General features: G+C 47.5%; 1 protein-coding gene across 3 annotated transcripts in view; it reads right to left on the bottom strand.

Annotated features, from left to right (window-relative positions):
* Positions 1 to 18,222, bottom strand: part of LOC135911068 (uncharacterized) — a 51,319-nt gene extending 33,097 nt beyond the window's left edge. For 2 of the 3 annotated variants that reach the window (XM_065443161.1, XM_070532591.1), the window contains exons 1-5: positions 18,105 to 18,222; positions 16,596 to 16,795; positions 14,074 to 14,247; positions 7,657 to 7,863; positions 5,909 to 6,206 (exon numbers count right to left, since the gene is read on the bottom strand). In XM_065443161.1, coding sequence (XP_065299233.1) covers positions 5,909 to 6,206; positions 7,657 to 7,863; positions 14,074 to 14,247; positions 16,596 to 16,789 — 873 coding nt within the window. In that variant the 5' untranslated portion in view covers positions 16,790 to 16,795; positions 18,105 to 18,222. The remainder of the gene's footprint in view (positions 1 to 5,908; positions 6,207 to 7,656; positions 7,864 to 14,073; positions 14,248 to 16,595; positions 16,796 to 18,104) is intronic. The other variant, XM_065443162.1, reaches the window with a different exon arrangement.
* Between the last annotated feature and the right edge of the window lie 2,419 nt (positions 18,223 to 20,641).

The following is a 20,641-nucleotide window of genomic DNA, read 5'->3' as shown; positions in this document are numbered from 1 at the left end:
TATGACGACGTGCCTATAATAAAGGGCAATAAGGCTTGTTATGGCAAGCTTGCCCACATTTTAATAATAACAAGAAAGTTCACTGCGGCCTGCATCTTAGTTTACCAAAAAGCATGAACTCATTTTCATTTATGAGGTGCGCAATGGTGTTCATTTTGACAGACTCAACTACTGCCGTAGTTCGAAATCTAGCATTTTACATTCTTGAAGGCATGTAAAAGTTGCAGGTAGGCCGCAGTTATTAGTTTATTAGACCAACTCTTTTTTTTTGTTTATGATAGACGACTGGCAACACAGAAGTAAAGCAACGTTTTATTTGGTACTTTATTTCTCTACTAAAGATATTAAAGCGATAAACACATTTTGATCAGCCATGCAGTATCAGATGCACACATTACGCTTGTAATCCCCAGCGGAAGTGTGATTTAGCTGTTCATATGACATAACTCTGAAACGCCAACTCATATTAGCGAATGCGCAGGCATATGTCCCAAACAATCAGCCTACGCAAGGCACCCCTGGAATTGTAATTACATATAGCAGCCGTTATATCCGATGCCGATGCATAACTCGCTGCTTGACAACTCGCCGAGTTCGTAGGCATAAGCACCCTTTCAGATTCGCACCATGCTCGAAAACCGCAACAGGAGACATAAAATCAGACATATAATCACACCATTTCAATACATGAGCAAAAACAGTTCAGTCTTAGGGCTAAACACCGTGAGAGTGATTTAGTGCGCGACGGCGGCGAGCGACAAAACTGGCCATCGCTTGCACAGATCGCTCGGTTCTGGAAATCTAGAAATCGTTGCTCTTCTCCCGGAAGTGCTATGAGTGACCAACCAATAACGCGAAGCCAGAAATGGATGTACAGGCACCGACAAAAGTGGTATACTCAACGCAGCGGCAGCCGGAGCAGCGGATGGATGGATGGATGTTATGAGCGTCCCCTTTGGAACGGGGCGGTGGGTTGCGCCACCAAGCTCTTGCTACTATACTGCCTAATATTCTACCTATGTTAAACAATGAAAAAAGACACAAAGAAACACTATGAACTACCACGCCCAAATTTTCTGATCCCCTATTGCGAACTGTGCTTTTGTACGTCTCCGTCTTTTGTCGTTTCCCTACTTTTCTTCCACCAATCCTCCAGTCGCTTCTTACTAATGTCTATTGCGGACATGTTTGCTTTACCACTGCTCCCTCTGAACCCAAGGGCTTCAAGGAGGCCAGTGGTGCCTAAATCGACCGCTGGGTAGACGTCTTCACATTCTAATAACACATGCTCCGTAGTTTCCCTAGCTTTACCACAGCAAGCACATGCTTCTTCTTCCTTCTTATATCTCGCTTCATAGGTGCGTGTTCTAAGGCATCCTGATCTCGTTTCGAAAAGTAATGAGCTTCTCTTTGAGTTATCATATATGGTTTCTTTCCTGATTTCGTTTTTTCCTCTTAAGTAGTTACTCATGGCAGGTTTCTTTTCCATTGCCACCACCCATGAGATTAATTCAGCTTCTCTGACTTTCCGCTTGACCTTTGTTGTTGTGTTGTCCACCCTACAGGCTGCATACTTGCTGGTAAGCTTCCTAGTTCTTTTCCTCCACTGTGAATCAATGTTTTTCCTGTACAGATACCTCAACACTCTCCCAGCCCATTTACTTTCTTCCATATTCCTCAGCCGTTCTTCATAATCAATTTTACTGCGAGCTTCCCTCACTTCAAAACTTATCAGGCCCATATCACCCTGCACAGCTTCATTTGTAGTCTTCCCGTGAGCGCCCAATGCGAGGCGACACACTGACCTTTGGTTCCCGTCGAGTCCTGATTGTACCCCTGATTTATAGCAAACAACCGCATTTCCAAAAGTAAGTCCTGGAACCATTACACCTTTCCACATACCTCGGAGGACCTCGTACCTATTGTATCCCCATAGCGCTCTGTGCTTTATTATGGCTGCATTTCTCTTCCCCTTTACTGTTATGGTTTTTTCCTGTGTTTCCATATATCCATTGCCTTCGTTTATCCATATACCAAGGTACTTATATTCTGTTACCCGAGGTATTTCTTGGCCCTGTATCTCCACTGTCTGTTCACTGTTTTCATTGAGTACCATAACACCTGATTTTCTATTACTAAACTGCAAACCTAAATCGTTGCCTTCCTGTCCACAGATATTAGCCAGACGTTGCAAATCACTTTGCTTGTTAGCTAGCAACACAATGTCGTCCGCATAAAAATAAACCAGTGAGTTGCTGCTGTATTACTGTACCTGCCTGTTTGTATGAGAGATCAAACCCGATATTACTTCCTTCTAGCGCCCTCTCCATCCTCACCATGTACATCATAAACAACAGCGGGGATAAAGGGCACCCCTGCCTCAGTCCCTTGTTGATATGAACTTTCTCCTCGCTCCTCATCTCTTCCCATTCAACGCAAACGGTATTTTCTAGGTAAATCTCTCTCAAAAGTTGTATACAATCGTTACCTAAGCCTTCCCCTTCCAGGATATCCCACAACATGTTGCGGTCCACGTTGTTGTAGGCTCCTGTAATGTCCAAAAAGGCCACATACAACGATCTGCTTTCGGCTTTTGATATTTCAATACACTGAGTAAGAACGAACAAGTTGTCATCCAAACGCCTACCTATTCTAAAGCCATTCTGAAGCTCTCCCAAAATGCCATTATTCTCTGTCCATTACGGCAAACTGCGTCGCAACGCCATCTAGAGGCAGCATCTGGGATCGAGACAGCCAATGGGTGCCCTTTATTACCTGCAGGCGTGTCGCTTGACTCGTGTCAATGTTTCGTGCTTCAGCTCGCCAAAATGCCGAGCGACGCCGCTGCTTCGGCTCCCGTTGCGTGGAGTATACCACCTTTGTCGGCGCCTGTACATCGCTCAAATACTATCGATTATCACGCGAAACGAGCAAACGACTGAATTTTTACACGTGCAAGGATAAGAACCTACTGCAAGACCTTCGGAAATATTTTATGCTACTTTTTACAGTAAAATAAATCAACTTAAATTACTAAAGCGCGCGTCACGCCAGTTTCGACGCGTGTTTGCAGCCCTCATAGCGGCAACACCGGGAAGCGTCGCTCAAAATCGTCGCTCGGGCGGAGTACGACTTGTAGGCGACGAGATAACGTGACAGCCATCTCCATCGCATCGCTTGTAGCTGTCGCGCCTAAGACCGCTTATATGGGATTTATACGTTATCAGCATAAAACATGGATTCCTCATGCGTTTTCAGTAAGTTCAATATAACGCGGCCAACTAACCTCATGAATGCCTGCGACAATGTTTCTAACTAGCACTGGTGCTGCACGTAACTTCAGTGGCCGCAGATTCCCCATGGGCCAGACACCATGAAGCGCGCGGCTTACTTATAAAGAAAGCATGCCGCCAGCAAAATGACGCCTTTTGTTATGTGACTCCTTATCTCAACAGCATTCTGTACACAGTAGACTTCCAAATTGAATAAATTCAAACACACAAAACGCACGCTAAGCACGCTCCGCATAGGCTCGGAATCATGGGCTGGTGAACAAACCATTTTAAGCGTACTCTCACCTCGCGTCTTATTGAACATACCATGGTTCTGGCAGAGTTTGCGATTTTCAAAGCTCTTGTGATTTTCAAAGCTCTTACGGATAGGGGCAAGTGATAAAATCCCATGAAGTTATCGCGACGACTGGCTTTTTCGATTGACATCGAGAGACACAGCGGGCGATGCCTAGTCCATTGTCAATCGCTTCGGCTAAGCGCCGCGACGACTTCCTGGTGATAGCATGTCATATACGGAGAATGTGCACCTAAGTTAGATTTCACTTACCGTGAAGGATTGGTTGTTATATCCAACGAATGACGAACAACTGTCGTATTTTCGCGGCGACGCGAGATGGCTGACACACGATCACCCCTGGATGGCCTTCGTTGCTGCTCGCTGGACGGATCACCTTTCTCCGGTGCTGTGTTGTTCCGCGACGTTGAGCGCGCGCGCGGTGGAGCAACTTCGAGTGAAAAAGTAGAGCGCTCGCTACGCGTTCCTTTGAACGGTGGCTGCATGTTCTCTAAGAAGCGAAATGGTGTGTTCTTTACTCAGCGTGCGTGACTGATACATCACCATGTTCGGGGCCAGCCTCCTACATTTGAAGCAGAAGATTACGCTACGTTTTGTTCTCTATTGCCGCAAGAGTAGAACGGGCATTTTACTCTCACTCTGAAAGGGACAGTGCAAAGCACATGTCACTCTCTCCTTGGTGACAGGGTGAACAGTGCATTTCACTCCACTCGACATTTTGAGAGAGCAAATCGGCCACTTCCCTCCTGCGATACCCTCTCTAGTTTTTAGAATGTGGGGCTGCCATTGTGCTTGTCTTGGCCACAACCTTCTTGGTCTTCCCAGGTAGAAGTCCGTGCTCCGGGGCAGCTGTTGAAGACAGCGACTTGCTCGATGGTCCAGGACTACGTTCGTGTTCTCTTTGCGGTCCGGGCTTGGATCACGGCTTGTCGGGGGTGACCGAAAAGCACCTCCACCAAATGTCACGTGGAGTGACGTATGAAGAACACAGTAGCAATACTGTGAAAGACGAAACTAACTTTTATTGGGCGAACCTGTTACCACAAAAACAGGCTACACTTCAAGAACGGTGAACATAGTCGGCGATCGTCAAAATCTGATCAGCCGGTCACGCGCGTCGGCTTTTAACAGCAGTCGTTGAATGTTCCAGAGTAACCACTCGGACCCGCGTGCCTTCCACAAAGTTCTACGCCATTCGCGTCACGCATACGTACAATAAGATTACGTAAGTTTCGGCGACAAGACAGCGGATAGAAGCATCGATATTTTAGAAACTTCCGATACATGTAGACGCCTCCTGCGCTGAGCGATAACATTTCTCACTTTAATAGCGCTCACCCGCAAAAGATAAACGAGTTCACGTGTCAATATTAACGAGTGAATAGGAGATAGGAGAGATGTTAGTTGACATGGATCTGAAGAAGGCAGATACAACGGAGCGATAACCCTTCGGGTCATCATCATCAGTCTGGTTACCCCACTGCAGGGCAAAGTCCTCTCCCATACTTCTACAACTACCCCGGTCGTGTACTAATTGTGGCCATGTTGTCCCCACAAACTTCGTAATCTCATCCGCCCACCTAATTTTCTGCCGCCTCCTACTACGTTTCCCTTCCCTTGGAATCCAGTCCGTAACCCTTAATGGCCATCGGTTATCTTCCATCCTCATTACGGTGCGTTGATGACAGAGAGCCTCCTTTGTCGACTAGAGCGGTGACGTTTTGGCCTTTGATAAGAACGTGAAGGTTGGTGGTTCCTGGCCTTGCATTGCAGTCAGGTCGTGGCGCCGGGTCATGGCTGCGTCGTGCTGTCCCGGTGCTGTTATGCCGCGTCCTCGGGATTTCTTGAAGCGGCTTTTTTTTAGCTTCGAATCGTCTGGATGGCGGCGTTTCGTTGCGGTGGCGCCGAGGTGGCTCTTGCAACGTCATCGGTGGTGGTAGATCTTCCGCATTTCGACGAACAGCAACCGCAACACGTTACTGCTGTTGCTCTTCCAGATATGGGCTAAGAAACACTAATCTCTAATAAGTATTCGCACAGCCATTGCAAACTTGCAGGATGACAACGTCAATGTGACGTGATAGGTATGCATAAAACAACTCGGCCAGCCGGGCTGAAGCAATTTATTCTGGTTGATATAATTTTTTAACAACAGCATCCTTTCGCCTATCGGCCTTTATAGTAACCAAGATCCTTGGGTATGTTGGCGGAGCCTCCTAGAATTACCACGAACCTCCGGTGAGACTAGGCTAATGCTAATTTCATCGTTTACGCTAAGCGCCGATTTGTTTTTGTTCGCTGACTAGAAGGCGATACGTACCAGCAGCTGCTGTTGACCCGCAGCTGCGGCGGCGACCACGGGTGCGGCAGCAGCGCCGGCGTCGCCGACATACAGCTGCTGGTTCTCGAGAATCTGAGCCAGGTTGCGCACCCGTTCCTGAAGCCTGAGAACCCGCTCGAGGAGGCGCAACAGCGGCACATTTCCGCCCTGTGCCTCGAGCAGCGACATCAGCAGTCGAGACATGGCGGGGCTGAGCAGGTGACCCGCGCCATCCTCTGGCTGGGCGCTCACCTGTTGGACGATGGGCAGCGTGAGCTTGATCCAGCGCACGAATGTCCTGCGCACGCAGCGCGGTATACGCCGCATTTGCTGTGCTCTGGTTAAGGTGCACCGTCAGAAAAAAAAAACAATATGCATGCATGCACAACAAAGCCATAACCCACTAACTTAATGAGGAGCTGTGGTGGCAGATGTTTTAATAAAGGCTGTGAGGGAGAGAATCTCTAGCAGACCTAAGCAACTAATGATGGCCGGACATCGAGAACAATCGGCTGGAAACGAACAGTGAAATGCACGCAATGCTATCCCAATACAGTATTTAGCTAACGATGAGCCGGTATAATGTAAAACCTGTTTTAATCTGATTTCATTCCAAATCGGCCGTTATAGTACTCAGTGATAAGTCAATATGTTTTCGGCTTTGCGCATATGGGCGTAGCACCCACCCATATGGGCTGGAATGGAAGTATCCTGGTCACTCCCGGAGAGCTACGGACGATTCGATGTGAAAACAGATTGGAACAGTTTTATACGCTATACCTACCCTGGAAAGCGATGTTATGCCGCCACAGCGATGTCATTCAAGTGTGCAATAACATGAACACAGTCAAATTTTCAGAAGCATCTCCTCAAACTGCATCTTTGGACGGAGAAAAGACGTCAAGATGTGTTTTTGTCATAAGTACTCTGAACAAATCACGCTTTAACAGGTAGTAAACTATGCAACTAGGCTTCTATTAGATTTTCACAATCAAGAAGCGACCGAAAGCTATGAAACCTCCTGTGAAGCGCAAGCCTCTTTCTTTCACTTCTATTTTCTCTGCGGCCTTTCATGCAAGCTTATAAGAAAAAAATGTTGCTGTCATATGTTTGACGTTTTGTATACTGCATAACGGCACTCATCTTGCCAAAGGTGCACGTAAAGCTGTTCACACGACGGAATGGATGGCAAATTCAGTCGGCAGACGAGTGTGACGTGGCTGATCTTCTACAAAGCGCGCCGGTAGCAGCTCGTTTCTGTCATAAATGAGCTTGGCGCAAATCAGCGCCACTGAGCCACGCCATGCTCATCTGCCAACCGGGGCGGCACTCCGTCCCGTCGTGCGAATCCCGCTTAAGAGCTGCTTTTCCGACCAGCTGTAGCCCTATAGTTAGAACAGGGCGCACTTCCGGTTCGAACACGGAACAGCGCATCTGTCATTGTGCTCTTCGGGTGCGCTGGTTATATTAAGTGAGAGCAATATATGGTGCAGCATAGCAGTGACAAATGAGAAAATTATCTGATGCATGCAAGCACCGAAAGACCAGTCATATCACGGGATGCGCAAGCTATCAGTTATCTAGGAGCTGTTCATACTACCGGTATTTTTTGCGATTCGTTATGCTATAGGAAAAAAAAGACAATTGTACATCGGTCGGGCTTCGCTTCATGCACACAAACTGACGGCCAGCATATTACCGCAACGTTAAGTGAACAAGGTTCTCTCCTACAGATGACGTACACCCACCAGATCACATAGGTATGGTAGAGTAGCGCCAGGGCCTGAAACGACTGGGCCAGCACGAGCACTGGGCTTTGTGTTGGTGGCGGCCACTGGGTGACGCTCACGAAGAACAGGCACCACTCGAACGCGTGGTACGCCACGTCCATGGCGAACACGTACTTGCGGCCGGGTGCCGCGAAGTGCCGGTGGCTGCGATCCAAGGAGACTCCCCTGCTCACGTGTTGAGCAGAGGACGCGTCTTTGCACCTGCTTACGCACTTGGCAAGCGCCTCCACGAGACTCCTCTCCGAAGCTGTGCACTCGTTGACAAATTGCCTGTCTTCGTTAAGACTTGATGCCTCAACATTACAATGTTGTAGACACCTGATGTCTTTAGGTAGTACTGTTGTACTGATATCGCCATTATGATTGCGTTCGATAGTCGTTTCATTTCTGAGTTTGGCCACAAGAGCCATAATTGCCATCGACAACAGATCGTATACGTCGTGTCAGGAGCCTTCTGCGTCACTAGATCCTTATCCGGGTTCATGAAGAAATATTTTCTGCCGATTGAAAGCGGACAAGCTTTCGGGTAGGTTAAGGCGGACATAGGCCAAACAATTGCAAATTTTAGCCGAAAAAACGCGTTTTCTGATTACAGCGGTTCCAAGTTTCTTTGTTGTCAGAGAATGTTCCAAATAAATTTTTATCCTCGTAGGCGCAGTAGAAATGCACACAATTGCCTTTTTTCACCGGCCGGAGATTGCGCGAACGAGCATGTCCCGATTTCCTGCAGCGTCGCCGCGCTCGCGTATACTCGCCGCGCTTCACTCGCGCGCAGCTGCAGCGTGGCGAGGAGGAACGACGCGCTCTGGCCGATGCTCGCAGTGCTAAGAATCACGCACGATGTCAAAACAAGGCGGCGATGGTACTTTCTTTTTTTCTTGACTGCCACAACTTTATCGCCCCACTTCGACCAGTGCCCATTTCGCGCCGTTTCTATTCGCGCTCATCTCACTCAAACCGAAGCTCCACTTTTTGGAGGCTTTCTGGCTTTCCCATGCTGGTCATGCAATTGCTCCGCAATTTTTTCCAGACAGTGCTTGTCACGGGCACTTGACAGCTCAAAAGTGGCCCGGAAAGAAAGAAAGCTTGATGCTATTGCCATGGAACCAACCGAGCTTAAAGGACCTCTGAACCTGTTCGGACAAATTGTGTAGACGCGTAGGGTACAGCTTAAGTAGAACATTCGCACCACAATTTAAGTGAAGCGTTACGTATTAATAGAGCTACAAGCGATTAGAAGTTACCCTCCTCCCTAGCCATGCTTTTCCTCCTCAACTCTTTCACTGACCGATCACGGCTAAGCTCCGCCTTCACTGGTTCTGCGTCACGATGCGACGTCACATCGTCCATTTCCGATTGTTTTGGAGCCCGCCCCCGCCCGCGTGAGACCTCTCCCCTATAGCCGCTTGGCCGTCGATCCCAAGCGAGAGCTATCGAAGCAGCGTGTGTGGCGAGCATTCTGTCATAGCGCCGAACGTGTCTGGTATTCCGGTAATCACACACTATCTGAATGTTTCGACGGAACGGCGGAGGCATAAACTCAAGCTAATGAAGGAACTTAAGCGTAGACGTACGTGAGCTGCCTGATTGGTCTCCACGGTCCAGTCACCCGTTGGTGCAGAGCTTAACCAGCCAAAGAAAGAGCTAATATTGCTCTAACCAAGTGTAAAACATTTTAAACATTTACAAAAACAACGTGTTAACGATTACACTCCTGCGATAAATTTACTCCAGCAGCAAAGAATACATTTTGTTACAGCTACTGTGTGTGGTCGAGCTATATGCCACCAGGTAACTGCACCATGCAGACCATTCACATTTGCGCTTCTGTTCATCCCCTGAAACGACACGCAAGGGGACACGGCCAGGCGCCGTTCCCTTGCGCTTGCGTTTACCCTAATACCGGACTCGCGAAGCGCTATTGCGTTAGTAATCTTCCGTTGTAGAGTGACGGCCGGCCGCAATTGCACAAATCCTGGCGCCGATCGGATAGCGGCAGTCCGATGCGCTGCAGCCAGTCCACTCGTCTACTGGCTTGCAAAGGGTCACGATGTCACAGCTTGACATAATGCCAGTCGCTACGTTTGCAGTCCACAACGCAACAAAGTCGAATCATAGCGCTCGCGAAAAGACAGACCGACACTGACGGCGAAGCTCTCGTCAAAGACGGAGCACGTTGTAACACAAGCGGACGACACTTGCTTTGTGCTGGAAGTGCTTAAGTGTACTGAAAGATTCTTCTCGTGCATTCTCTTTATGTTACCTTCTTTTTATAAAAAACAAATTAACTAGTATTCCAACTATTACCAACATCAATTGTTTACCATTAAGTTGGAAATATTATCGATCACGCGCCCTGGTCCGCCAATCGGATAGCTCGCCCCACTGACGTCATATGGGTGATTTCGGTCATATGGGTGATTTCGTTCACATGGGTAGGGGCGGCTTAAAATTCCGCCGAGCAGCGTGCTGCGATCGGCAGCGAAGCACATTTTGAAAACCTTGAACATACCATGCAAAACGATGGAGTTAGAAAATGGTTCTTTGCTCATTTCTCTATGGGCTTACGTCAGCGGTACATCTGCGTCATCTAAATAATTACGATCGCGGGTGAAACGTGTGTTGTAAATGTGTGGCTGACCGACCAACCAGCGTAGGCAGTCGGAAGAAGCCAGTCCATGTACTAGTAAGTTCCTGATGAAAAGCAAAACTAAAACACCCTTTCTTGTGTGTACAAGAAGTATGTTTTATAATAATATCTACTATATACGGGGAAGTCATCTGTAAGCTTTATAGAATTTAAAAAGATCACCTATAGCGAATACCACAATTCTTGTCCTTGAGCTTTGTTGTTCGAAGAGGTGGACATTATTAGCACGAGAAATCGAAACACATATTCAACTAATTAATGGGAATTTACTAATGAACTTCTCGCCTAATAGCTTTACGGCACATGTTTTCATTTTCGATTTGTGGATGGTAAGCTTGCACGACGTATCCACTTGAAATGAATTTCCAGGAACACAACAGTTCCGATATATGGTTTCCCAAAGTGTGGGATTAAGTGCATGGTCTTCCGGTTACACTTGTGCTTCAGTGCATGAAAGAGCGTTTTTTTTTTCTATGTAAGTGGAACGACAGTGAAATTTCACGGCGGGTTTGATGGAGCACATCTGAAACTGGTGTCATTCTGGAAATTCATTCCAAATGGATGGGCTTTGCAAGCTCACGGGCTGCAATTCGTAAACTGCCATGTCTCCCATAAAGTACTAATCAAGAAGTTAATTCTTGGGTATTTGATAATTAGTTGAAGACGGGTTTTGATTTCTCAAGGAAGTTGTACCCACCCCCATGAATAATCCAGGTCAAGAACTAGAATTATGTTATCTGCAAAAGACTATCTTTAAGAATTCCGTGAAGGTTAAATATTTTACCCCCGTATGTGGTCACAACAGCGTGAAACGTACAGACAATGACAACAAGACCCGCCGTGGTGGCTTAGCAGCCATGGTGTTGGGCCGCTAAGCACGAGGCCGCGAGTTCGAATCCCGGCTTCGGCGGCCACATTTAGATCGGGGCGAAAACACCCTTGTCCCGTGCATTGGGGCTACACTGGAGATCCCCAGGTGGTGAAAATTAATCGGGAGTCCCCCACTACAGCGTGCCTCAATATCAATTGTTGTTTCGGCACGTACAACCCCAGAATTCAAAGACAACAAGGAAAGCATAGGCGCAGGCTGACCTTCCCAGGGTAAACTCTAGCATGCAAACATAAATACCCAGAAAGGTGGACGCGAAGGCGGCGCCGTGGTAGCTTAATGAGGGTAAGCATCGCACGCTTAGTGCGAAGACGTGGGTTCGTATCCCACGTACGGCGAGCAGTCGCTCGCCCACTCCCCTTTTCATTTATTTATAATCTCTACATTTGAATTAAATAAGCATGTGATTACACGTATGCTTTCCGTGTGGTTGTTGTCTGTTAGCTTTAAATGACTGTGACTTCCGACAGCGGGGCCCTTCTGTTCCCCTCTTCTCGTTCACTGCTTTAAGTACGTCACACGAACAAGGCCGCATAGGCACATTGTGAAAACCGGCTGTTTAGTGTCCCTAGACCAAAAACACCACTCAGTTTCACTGTAAGGATTACTTCCATTTCTTCTTAGTTTCAATACAACACCCTATTGAAGGTTAGCAATACTGATGCAAAATTACGCCGCACTTTTTAACGAAACACGACTTTCAGTGTCCCATGGTAACTACCGCTTGGCAGTAAAGTCAGCTCAGCCCAAATAAGTAGTCTGCAGGCTGGATTGACAGCGAAAAACCAGCTTTCGGTTGCCGACTGACCATGCTGGCCGACCATTCCCTACTCCTTCGCTTCTATGAGGACGGCCTCATCGTGATTGTCGCGTCGACTTGAGGAATTTTTTAATCTAGGCTGAGATGCTGTGAGAGCGCCAAGATACGCCGACCGAAAAGAAGATGTGGATTTCATGTGCTGGTTATGTCTTCTTTTCCTCTGCCGCTGATCCAGTCAGCACTACTCAGATTTTTTGATCATATATTACACAAAAAACAATACTTTTTGCAAAATTACCTCTTCTTTAGTGATGGCTTTCGTAAGAATGCTTCCTCATTTATTTGAAAACAAAAACAGGAAAATTTTTTGTGCACTTCACATTATTTGCCTTCTGCTGTACGCTGGAGCGAAGGAAATGTGAGCGAGAATTCCACGCCCATGCAGCAAGCACAAATCTTATAAGCATTACTAATTGCGCCAATTACGCGGATATACATATCAGGAAGGTCATTACAATAGTCCTCGTTCTAAATTTAACGCTTGGGTGGAACAAAATGCGGTTCCGATGTTCTGTGATCGATGTACATGCAAAAGTGCAAATGACATTTTCGCTCCATTTCTCTATGCCGCTCAAGATAGCATCGGCAGAGTGGAGCAAAGTGCCTTACCGTTCGGCGTGTGTAAGTGTAAGCGGAGACCTCGCAGGAGTAGGACAGCATTTCTTTGCTATTGCAGCTTTGCTTGCCATTAGAATGTAGATACCAGACATGGTGCGCTACGCATTCTGGTGAAAAACGCTTCTTTTCATTCAAGTAGCGCTATTGGTGTATAGTACAAGAAGGCTCCATGCAGAAACAATGCTAGGACTATTTTTCCCCTCCCTGTTCTTTGCACGGAGCTACACAGCACGCTGATGTAAATTACTTTAATCTAAAATATTTCGTTCGAATGGCAAAACATCATCTGTATGGAACTAGAGCAGCCCATCTATCATAGTTATTTTCCCTTTGTCTTGAGGCGTATTGAAAGAGCGCCACCAATCCGTGGGCTCAAGAACCTAGTACCATAAAATTACGACCATTCAGACGGAAGATATGAAATCAAAGCAGGAAATGTAAGGTAGAGACATTGAAAATTGTAATATTAAAAGGTATGAAGGCAGAAGTATCCATTAGAAAGTACAGATGAGATTTTGATATTCTAGTTGAAATAAAGTGAAGGGGGAGTTATTCTTGACCTAAAATACGTAGGAAAGGCATCTAAACGACAATTATGGCACTGTAATGAGTATCAAAGCAAGACAACCATAGTTATATTGCACCGAAAATTTGATGGAGTGATAAACTCGGCTGACACGGGCAAGCCATCCTCCGAAACTGCTCCAAATATGGGGTCAAGAATTATGGTGACGAAACTGTAGAAATCAAGAGCATTTCTCTGCTGCGTGCTATGCACAGACTTTGTCCTGAAAAATAAATGAGCTTACCGGATGTCCCGTCTAGCCCCTAGTTTATGACTACCGAAGGAATGAAAGTAATGTGGGAAACGCTTGACGTCTTTCTCATGCCTAACCCGCGTTTCTTTCTATTTATTGATTAAAGCATAGATCAATGCTAATTCTTTCTTCAGAGAGTTCTGATCGGCACACTCAGAAATGCTCGCGTTCTTTATCACATTGTGAGAAAATTTATCCATAAAAAAAATGTTTAGCGACGCGTTTTCTTTTTCTGCTTGATAACTTTGAAACAGACAGGGAGAAACCTCCACTGCGTTCTTCAACATGGAGTTGACAAATCTGCACTACAGAAGAGCTCTCAGCGACTATGCCGCGCATAGTGAAGGTAAAGGGATGAAGGAAAAGGATGAATACATGCGTAACATAAGGAATATAAGACAGCGGTATTTTACTTGTGCCCCAGAGAGACAATGAGACGTCTTCCTCATAGCCTGACTCCGTCTTGCCTTTCCGAAGACACTTGTCGAAATTTAGGCAACAAAAAAAAGTGCGCTTTCCAACGCTTGCGTCTGGTTCCCTGCGAAACGCCTCTGCTGGGAAGTAAAGTTTTAGAACTTACGTCACTAGGCGAAAGTGGAACTGGAAAAGGAAGAATTTCGCCATTGGTACCCAGCTGGAATGCGGCATCCGGACCGTAAATGTGAGAAACATGAAGAGTGCCTGGATCCCGTGAAACAGCTCGTCGACGTCACGCATCAGGAACGTCATCATGAATACCAGGCCGAAGCTGTCCCTGCGAGAGCATTATTGCAGCAATTGAAGACGCTCACAGCATTTCAAAATAATAGCATTTATTAAAGAGCGTGACAAAAAGAACATTTCTCAGAAATATTGTCATAATATGGTCTGTCGTGAAGCCCAATGGGTTTCTAAACTAATGTGTTATTTTACTTCAATTATCACTGTCATAGTTTTGCAGTTAGTAAATATCATGAATTATCTTGCACTGGATCAACGTTACTACGTATTTTATATACTCATTGATGTGCACTGTAGGTACAAACTTCTAGTAAATACCTAGTTATATACGTAGCACAAATTGGTGGAACGTTATCAAATAACTCGATAAATAAAACTATAGATTATAAAATACTAAAACTATACTAAAAAACAATACTAAAACTTTAGTATTGTGCCAGCCTGGCCGAGTCACTGTATTGCTTGCCTTGCAACATGCTCAGTGTACGAAATAACTTCATGGTGAGAGCTATTTCTTTCACCTTCGCGGAAAGCTGGAACAGCGTGACTGGGACGAGACACAGTAAGTATGTGTCGGTGGTGCGTGAAAAACACACATAAGTGCTTGCTGCCAAGTGTACTTTTTATTCAAAGAGCGCCAACCTTTCGTGGTCTGTAAAGAAGATACAAGACACTACAAGCGGATGTGTGCACTGCGATTAATATATCACGCTCTAACAGACATCTCCCGTCATAATAATGTGGCAACTGTAGGATGCTTGCTTGTTACTTAAAATTAAAATCCGGAGTTTTACGTGCCAGAACCGCGACACTAGTATAAGGTACGCCGCAGTGCGGTTAACATCGGCGACCAGCTGGTGTTTTTTAACGCGCACGTGCGTTGCCATCGAAATGCGTCCGCCGCGACCCTGCTTTGATCCCGCAGCCTCTGGCTTAGCACCGTAACGCGAAAGCCGCTCCGCCACCAGAGAGGGCGCTCACATATTCACCTTCCTGGAATGGGCGTCTCAGTCAGAGGTTACGATCGAGGTTCACTCGCTGTTGGGATAGCTGCAAGTATTACAGCATAAATTTGCTCGGTTTTGAAATTTTGAAACTTCCTTGTCTGTAGAAAGGGGACTCCACGGACGTGCCTTTAGTGCTTCCAAGTACAGAGAAACAGACAAGTTATTTCGCACTACATTTATATTACGCATAAAAAATTATTGCAACGCGCAGAATCAATCACTGCAGTGTATTTGAAATAAGGAAGCGAAGATATTGCAAAGTTAAATATGAGTTTCACTATCAGAACAAGATAGACATCGTTAAAGTTCTGGCGAACTGTGGGCAGCGGCGCCATCTGGCGTCTGCGTCTACGCATTGTTACGATCGGCCTGCAAGGGTACTGCTCTGCAAACCTATCTCAGCCCGCTGCTGTTGTTTCGATGGACCCGCGGGGGTGGCGTGTTTCAGAGAACAGGCGCACCTCCTTCTGAGAACTGGCGACGCCAGGGCAGTTAACAGACCATGCACTTCCTTCGGAAAACTGAAGACTACAGCAAAGTTCAAACATGCACCTCCCTCGTCGAGTCAACGACGCCTGCAAGTCAAGCCACGTTTGGCGGACCGTGTATTGTTATCTGGTTCGCTTTCGACTTCATGGTCTATTTGCAGCAACGAGCTTCTCGGAAAAGAGTGTTTTGCGGTGCGTTTTTGCGGGCCGCGGAATTCTTCACAATGTGCTGACAGTCATCGCGGCTACCGGAGGAGTCCGCTCTGGATTTAAGAGGCACCGCCTGGGGTCAAGCGTGTCAACCTGGCCACGAGGACCCGCTGAACTCGGTGGGTTCTAGGAAACCAAAGTGCGTAAGAGGGTGTGCGAGCTCTCCCCATCAAAGGCAGGGCGACTACGCCTCCAACGACTGTGGACGGTCCGATTGGACGAAGATTCGACAGCAGTTTTCGCTCGCCTAGGATCTAGAGAGGACAGATTGTTTTTAAGCAGCACTGTGCTCGACAAGTGGTACTTGGAGGTTTGTGCTCATGCGCTGTGTGCTGTGCGCTTCCTGGTGTGAGCTTCGTGCTCGTTTTTGCACTCATGCTAGGCTGTTGAAATGTATCTCCTGTTTTAATGTAAATATTGTAAGTAAACCCTGTACTCCTAGTTCTCTATGAGAGCAAGTTACTCCCTACAACCACGTCCCAAGCGTGGGTGAGTTGGACGATGGTATGGGCTAGCTACCACATAGTTCATGCCCAACTACAACCCTTACAACTGGATGCCAGCGATGGGTACCTCCCTTCAACTACGTCTAAACCGTACAACTAGTTGCAAGCGGTGGGATCGCCCTTTGAACCTTACAGCATGCAGACTCGGAGCAACTCTAGTGCTACACTCACTTGACAAACAGTACATTCATGATGAAGCGCAGGTTGTACAGCAGAGAGGAGAGGAGCGTGTTTCTTTCCCTGAGAAGGCGCATGCGATTGCAGGTGACGCCGAGGAACTGGCGCAGGATGAAGAGCGGGTTGCGGGCGTGGAACAGCTGGTCGACCTCGGACATGAGACCGACGCTGTCCATCACCGCCTCCATGTTGCGCTGCGAACGAAACGCCTGATGAGCATGAACACCAGTGGTCGCCACCGGTGTGAGTTTGTCCTTCGAAAACATTTCCTGCCGTACAGCGGTGCCACAGTACCTCCGCACGAGGGTCACACACAAAACGAAAACCTGGATAAGGGTGGTAGAACTAGGACACTCCTCGCTTGGCTTTGTAACGTTGGCTCACTTCATAACGAATACAAATTGTGCTGCCCACAACCTCGAAGATTTGTGCCCGGTGACGCGCTCGCCACCGGAGTGTTCATTCTATAATTGCAACATGTTTTTCGCAAGTCACCTTTTTTACATCAGTCGGATGCCAGTGTCGAAGTACGAGAAACAGTGAGAAGACCTCGCGGCATGCAAATACACAATATGACGGGGAAACTGTTTCCAACATTTCTTCTGTGCCACAGTTTGCGTTGGAGACGAAGATAGCAAATAGACAGCACTTTCTTCCCCCGCTTTCCTTCCAAGTGTTCATCAAATTGTGATGCTCTCAGGATGCGCCTCACTAGGTCGCAATTGTAAACAAGATGAAGAACACGAGTGAGTGCAACAAACGAAACTAGACAACTACAGAAGAAAAACCTATTCGAGAGGCTGCTTCCATATAGCAATGTTGGTCACAACAGAAACAGTGTTCGCGCCTTACTCAGAAAGGCAGGGTGAACCAACCATACAAATGATACATCTCACACCATAGAAAATGAGTTTATTCTGATTGCTCCTACTAGCGATAATCACATAGTAAAGTTGTCAGAAATAAAATTGGCTTATGCCTAACACCAATCCATAGGTGGCCATTATTTTGTGTTGACAAGACTGAACTCTGGCCTAGTTTCCAAGAGGTTAAAAGAAAGCTTGCATCCGCGTGAAGTATACCTTGCGCACTCTTTGTATGCACAGGCAAAAAGTGAATGGGATCGGATTGGCACTGTGCTTTAGCGCCATCGAAGAGTTGGGTTTTTATCTTGTATGACGCCTAATTACCAGTAACGAAGGACAAAGTGGTCGAAAGCCTCTATTCCAGCAAAGTCAAAATCTTGGTGCGCTATAAGAGCTCAGCAGTTTCTGCATCGTCCATTTTTCTTTAAAAGCAAGGCACAAACTCGTCGTAGCCAGGAGAGATCAACTTGTTTCTTCATCGCCTATCAGCCACGTTTCATCGAAGGGTGAAAATCAGGCATGGGGTTTGTTTTTGCTGCTGCACGTGGTATTCCAAGCCACTCAGAAGGTGTACGCGCTATCTTTGGCTGCGTAAGTCATGTTAAATTTGACAAAATATGATGTAAACAATCCTCACCTATTTCGTGAATTTTTGTCTTTCCTGAATTTTGACTTCGCCTTGAATTACGGTGCTTCCTATGTGCCAGCCATGATGAACGTCTTCTTCTTGCCCTCTGAAGGCGTGGGTCATACCCACTATAGGGGATCCGTGAAGACTCAGGTGGATAAAAGCGTATTTATGCTGGAAATTAAAGTTCACTTGCAATTTGGTGGCAACTGATAAACTAAACGTGAGAGCTGCAAGAAAACAAATGAAATAGCCTGAATTGAAATTGTGCTAAAGAATATTGTTACGTAGGAAGACGCAGACGAAAAGCTATGTACAAGTATTTTTACAATAAAATACGCTGCGCTTGACCAAGAGGCAATAGCCCGCGCTAGCTTCTCATCGTCGTCATCGTCTTCGCACTGCTCGCCTTTTCGTGATCGCACATATTGTTCACATTGTTCTGCAGCACTACCCCCGGCTGCAAAAGCGCCGTCGCGGAGCGACTAAAAATCGGACTCGGAGGCAGTGTAGTAGGCCTTGAGCCTACTGACATGCACGACATCACTTGATGCCAGAAGACAGGACGAGGTTGAACCCACAGGAGCAATATCGTAAGTCACAGGCGTCACCTGGCACAACACGCGGTAGGGCCCGGTGTATCGCAAAAGGAGCTTCTCTGAAAGTCCGACGTGACGGGAGGGCGACCACAGGAGCACGAGTGCACCAGGCGAAAACTGTACGCCATGATGGCGGGTGTTCTAATGACAATGCTGAGTGGCTTGTGAGGTCGTCAGTCGAGCACGGGCAACCTGGCGTGCATGGTCGGCGAGGGCGATGGCGTCACGCGCATACTCGCTTGTTGAGATCGAAGCAGGAGGAAGTGCCGTGTCTAGGGGCGAGGTAGGTTCGCGAGCGTACAGTAGATAAAATGGAGAAACTCCGGTGGCGTAGTGCCAGGAAGAATTGTACGCAAATGTTACGTAAGGAAGCGCAATGTACCAGTCGTGGTGGTCTTTGGAAACGTACTTGGACAGCATATCGGTAAGAGTACGGTTTAACTGCTTTGCCAGGCCATTGGTTTGAGGATGGTATGAGGTAGTCAGTTTGTGTTGAATGGAGCAGGAACGCACAATCTCAGCGATAACTTTCGAGAGGAAGTTTCGACCATGATCAGTAAGCAGCTGTCGCGGGGCGCCATTAAGCAACATAATATCACGCAAGAGAAAGTCCGCGATGTCAGTGGCGCAGCTGGTAGGGAGAGCCCGAGTGATAGCGTATCGGGTGGCGTAATCAGTCGCGACGGCTACCCATTTGTTCCCAGAGGATGACATGGGAAAGGGACCGAGCAGGTCTAATCCAACACAAAAGAACGGTTCTACAGGGACGGTGATCGGCTGGAGATGACCGGCAGGTAGCACCTAGGGTGTTTTCCGACGCTGGCAGGGATCACAGGCAGCAACATAGCGTCGAACGGAGTGAGCGAGACCAGGCCAATAGAAGCGGCGGCGGACGCGGTCGTACGTGCGGGTTACCCCAAGATGTCCTGCAGTGGGTGCGTCATGCATCTCAAAGAGCACAGTCTGTCGTAGCTGTTTTGGCACGACAAGAAGAAGATCAGAGCAGTCAGGGAGGAAGTTCCTTCGATACAGAATGCCGCCCTGGAGGACATATCGGCGAACGGATGCGTCGGTAGGTGTTGAGCGCAGACGCTCGATAAGTGCTCGCAGCGATAGGTCTCGGTACTGCTCATCGGCGATGTTAGCGAAGGCAGACACAGAAAAAATGCCGCTGGCGCTACTACTGTCGGCGTCGTCAGGCTCGTCTACCGGGTAGCGAGACAGGCAGTCAGCGTCCTTGTGTAGACGGCCAGATTTATAGGTGACAGTATACGAAAATTCTTGGAGGCGTAAGGCCCAGCGACCAAGTCGTCCTGTAGGATCTTTCAGTGAGCATAACCAGCAAAGCGCGTGATGGTCTGTGACAACGGAAAAGGGTCGGCCATATAAGTATGCGCGGAATTTCACAACTGCCCAAACTAGGGCCAGACACTCACGCTCAGTGATGGAATAGTTGCGCTCCGCGGGTGAGAGGAGCCTGCTGGCGTAAGCGATAACACGGTCATGGCCATGCTGGTGTTGTGCCAGTACTGCGCCAATTCCGTGACCGCTGGCATCAGTACGAACTTCGGTAGGCGCAGAAGGATCGAAATGGGCCAGAACGGGAGGCGTTGTGAGAATGTCGATTCGATGTGAGAATGCTGAGGTCTCGTTATCGCCCCACTGGAAAGGGGCGTCTTTTTTCAAAAGCTCGGTTAGTGGTCGTGCTATGGCGGCGAAATTTCTCACGAAACGGCGGAAGTACGAACAAAGGATGATGAAGCTGCGCGCATCCTTGACACACTTCGGAACAGGGAAGTGCGCAACAGCATGTATCTTGCCTGGGTCCGTTTGGACTCCGTTCGCGTCAACGAGATGTCCAAGGACGGTAATCTGGCGACGGCCGAATTGACACTTCGATGCGTTGAGTTGCAGACCGGCTCGACGAAAAATGTCCAGGACTGCTGA

The sequence above is a fragment of the Dermacentor albipictus genome, chromosome 1 (genome assembly GCF_038994185.2).
Source record: "Dermacentor albipictus isolate Rhodes 1998 colony chromosome 1, USDA_Dalb.pri_finalv2, whole genome shotgun sequence".
Classification (NCBI taxonomy): Eukaryota; Metazoa; Arthropoda; class Arachnida; order Ixodida; family Ixodidae; genus Dermacentor; species Dermacentor albipictus.
The sequence above is the reverse complement of the archived record's forward strand: the minus strand, read 5'-3'. Positions and strand labels throughout refer to the sequence as shown.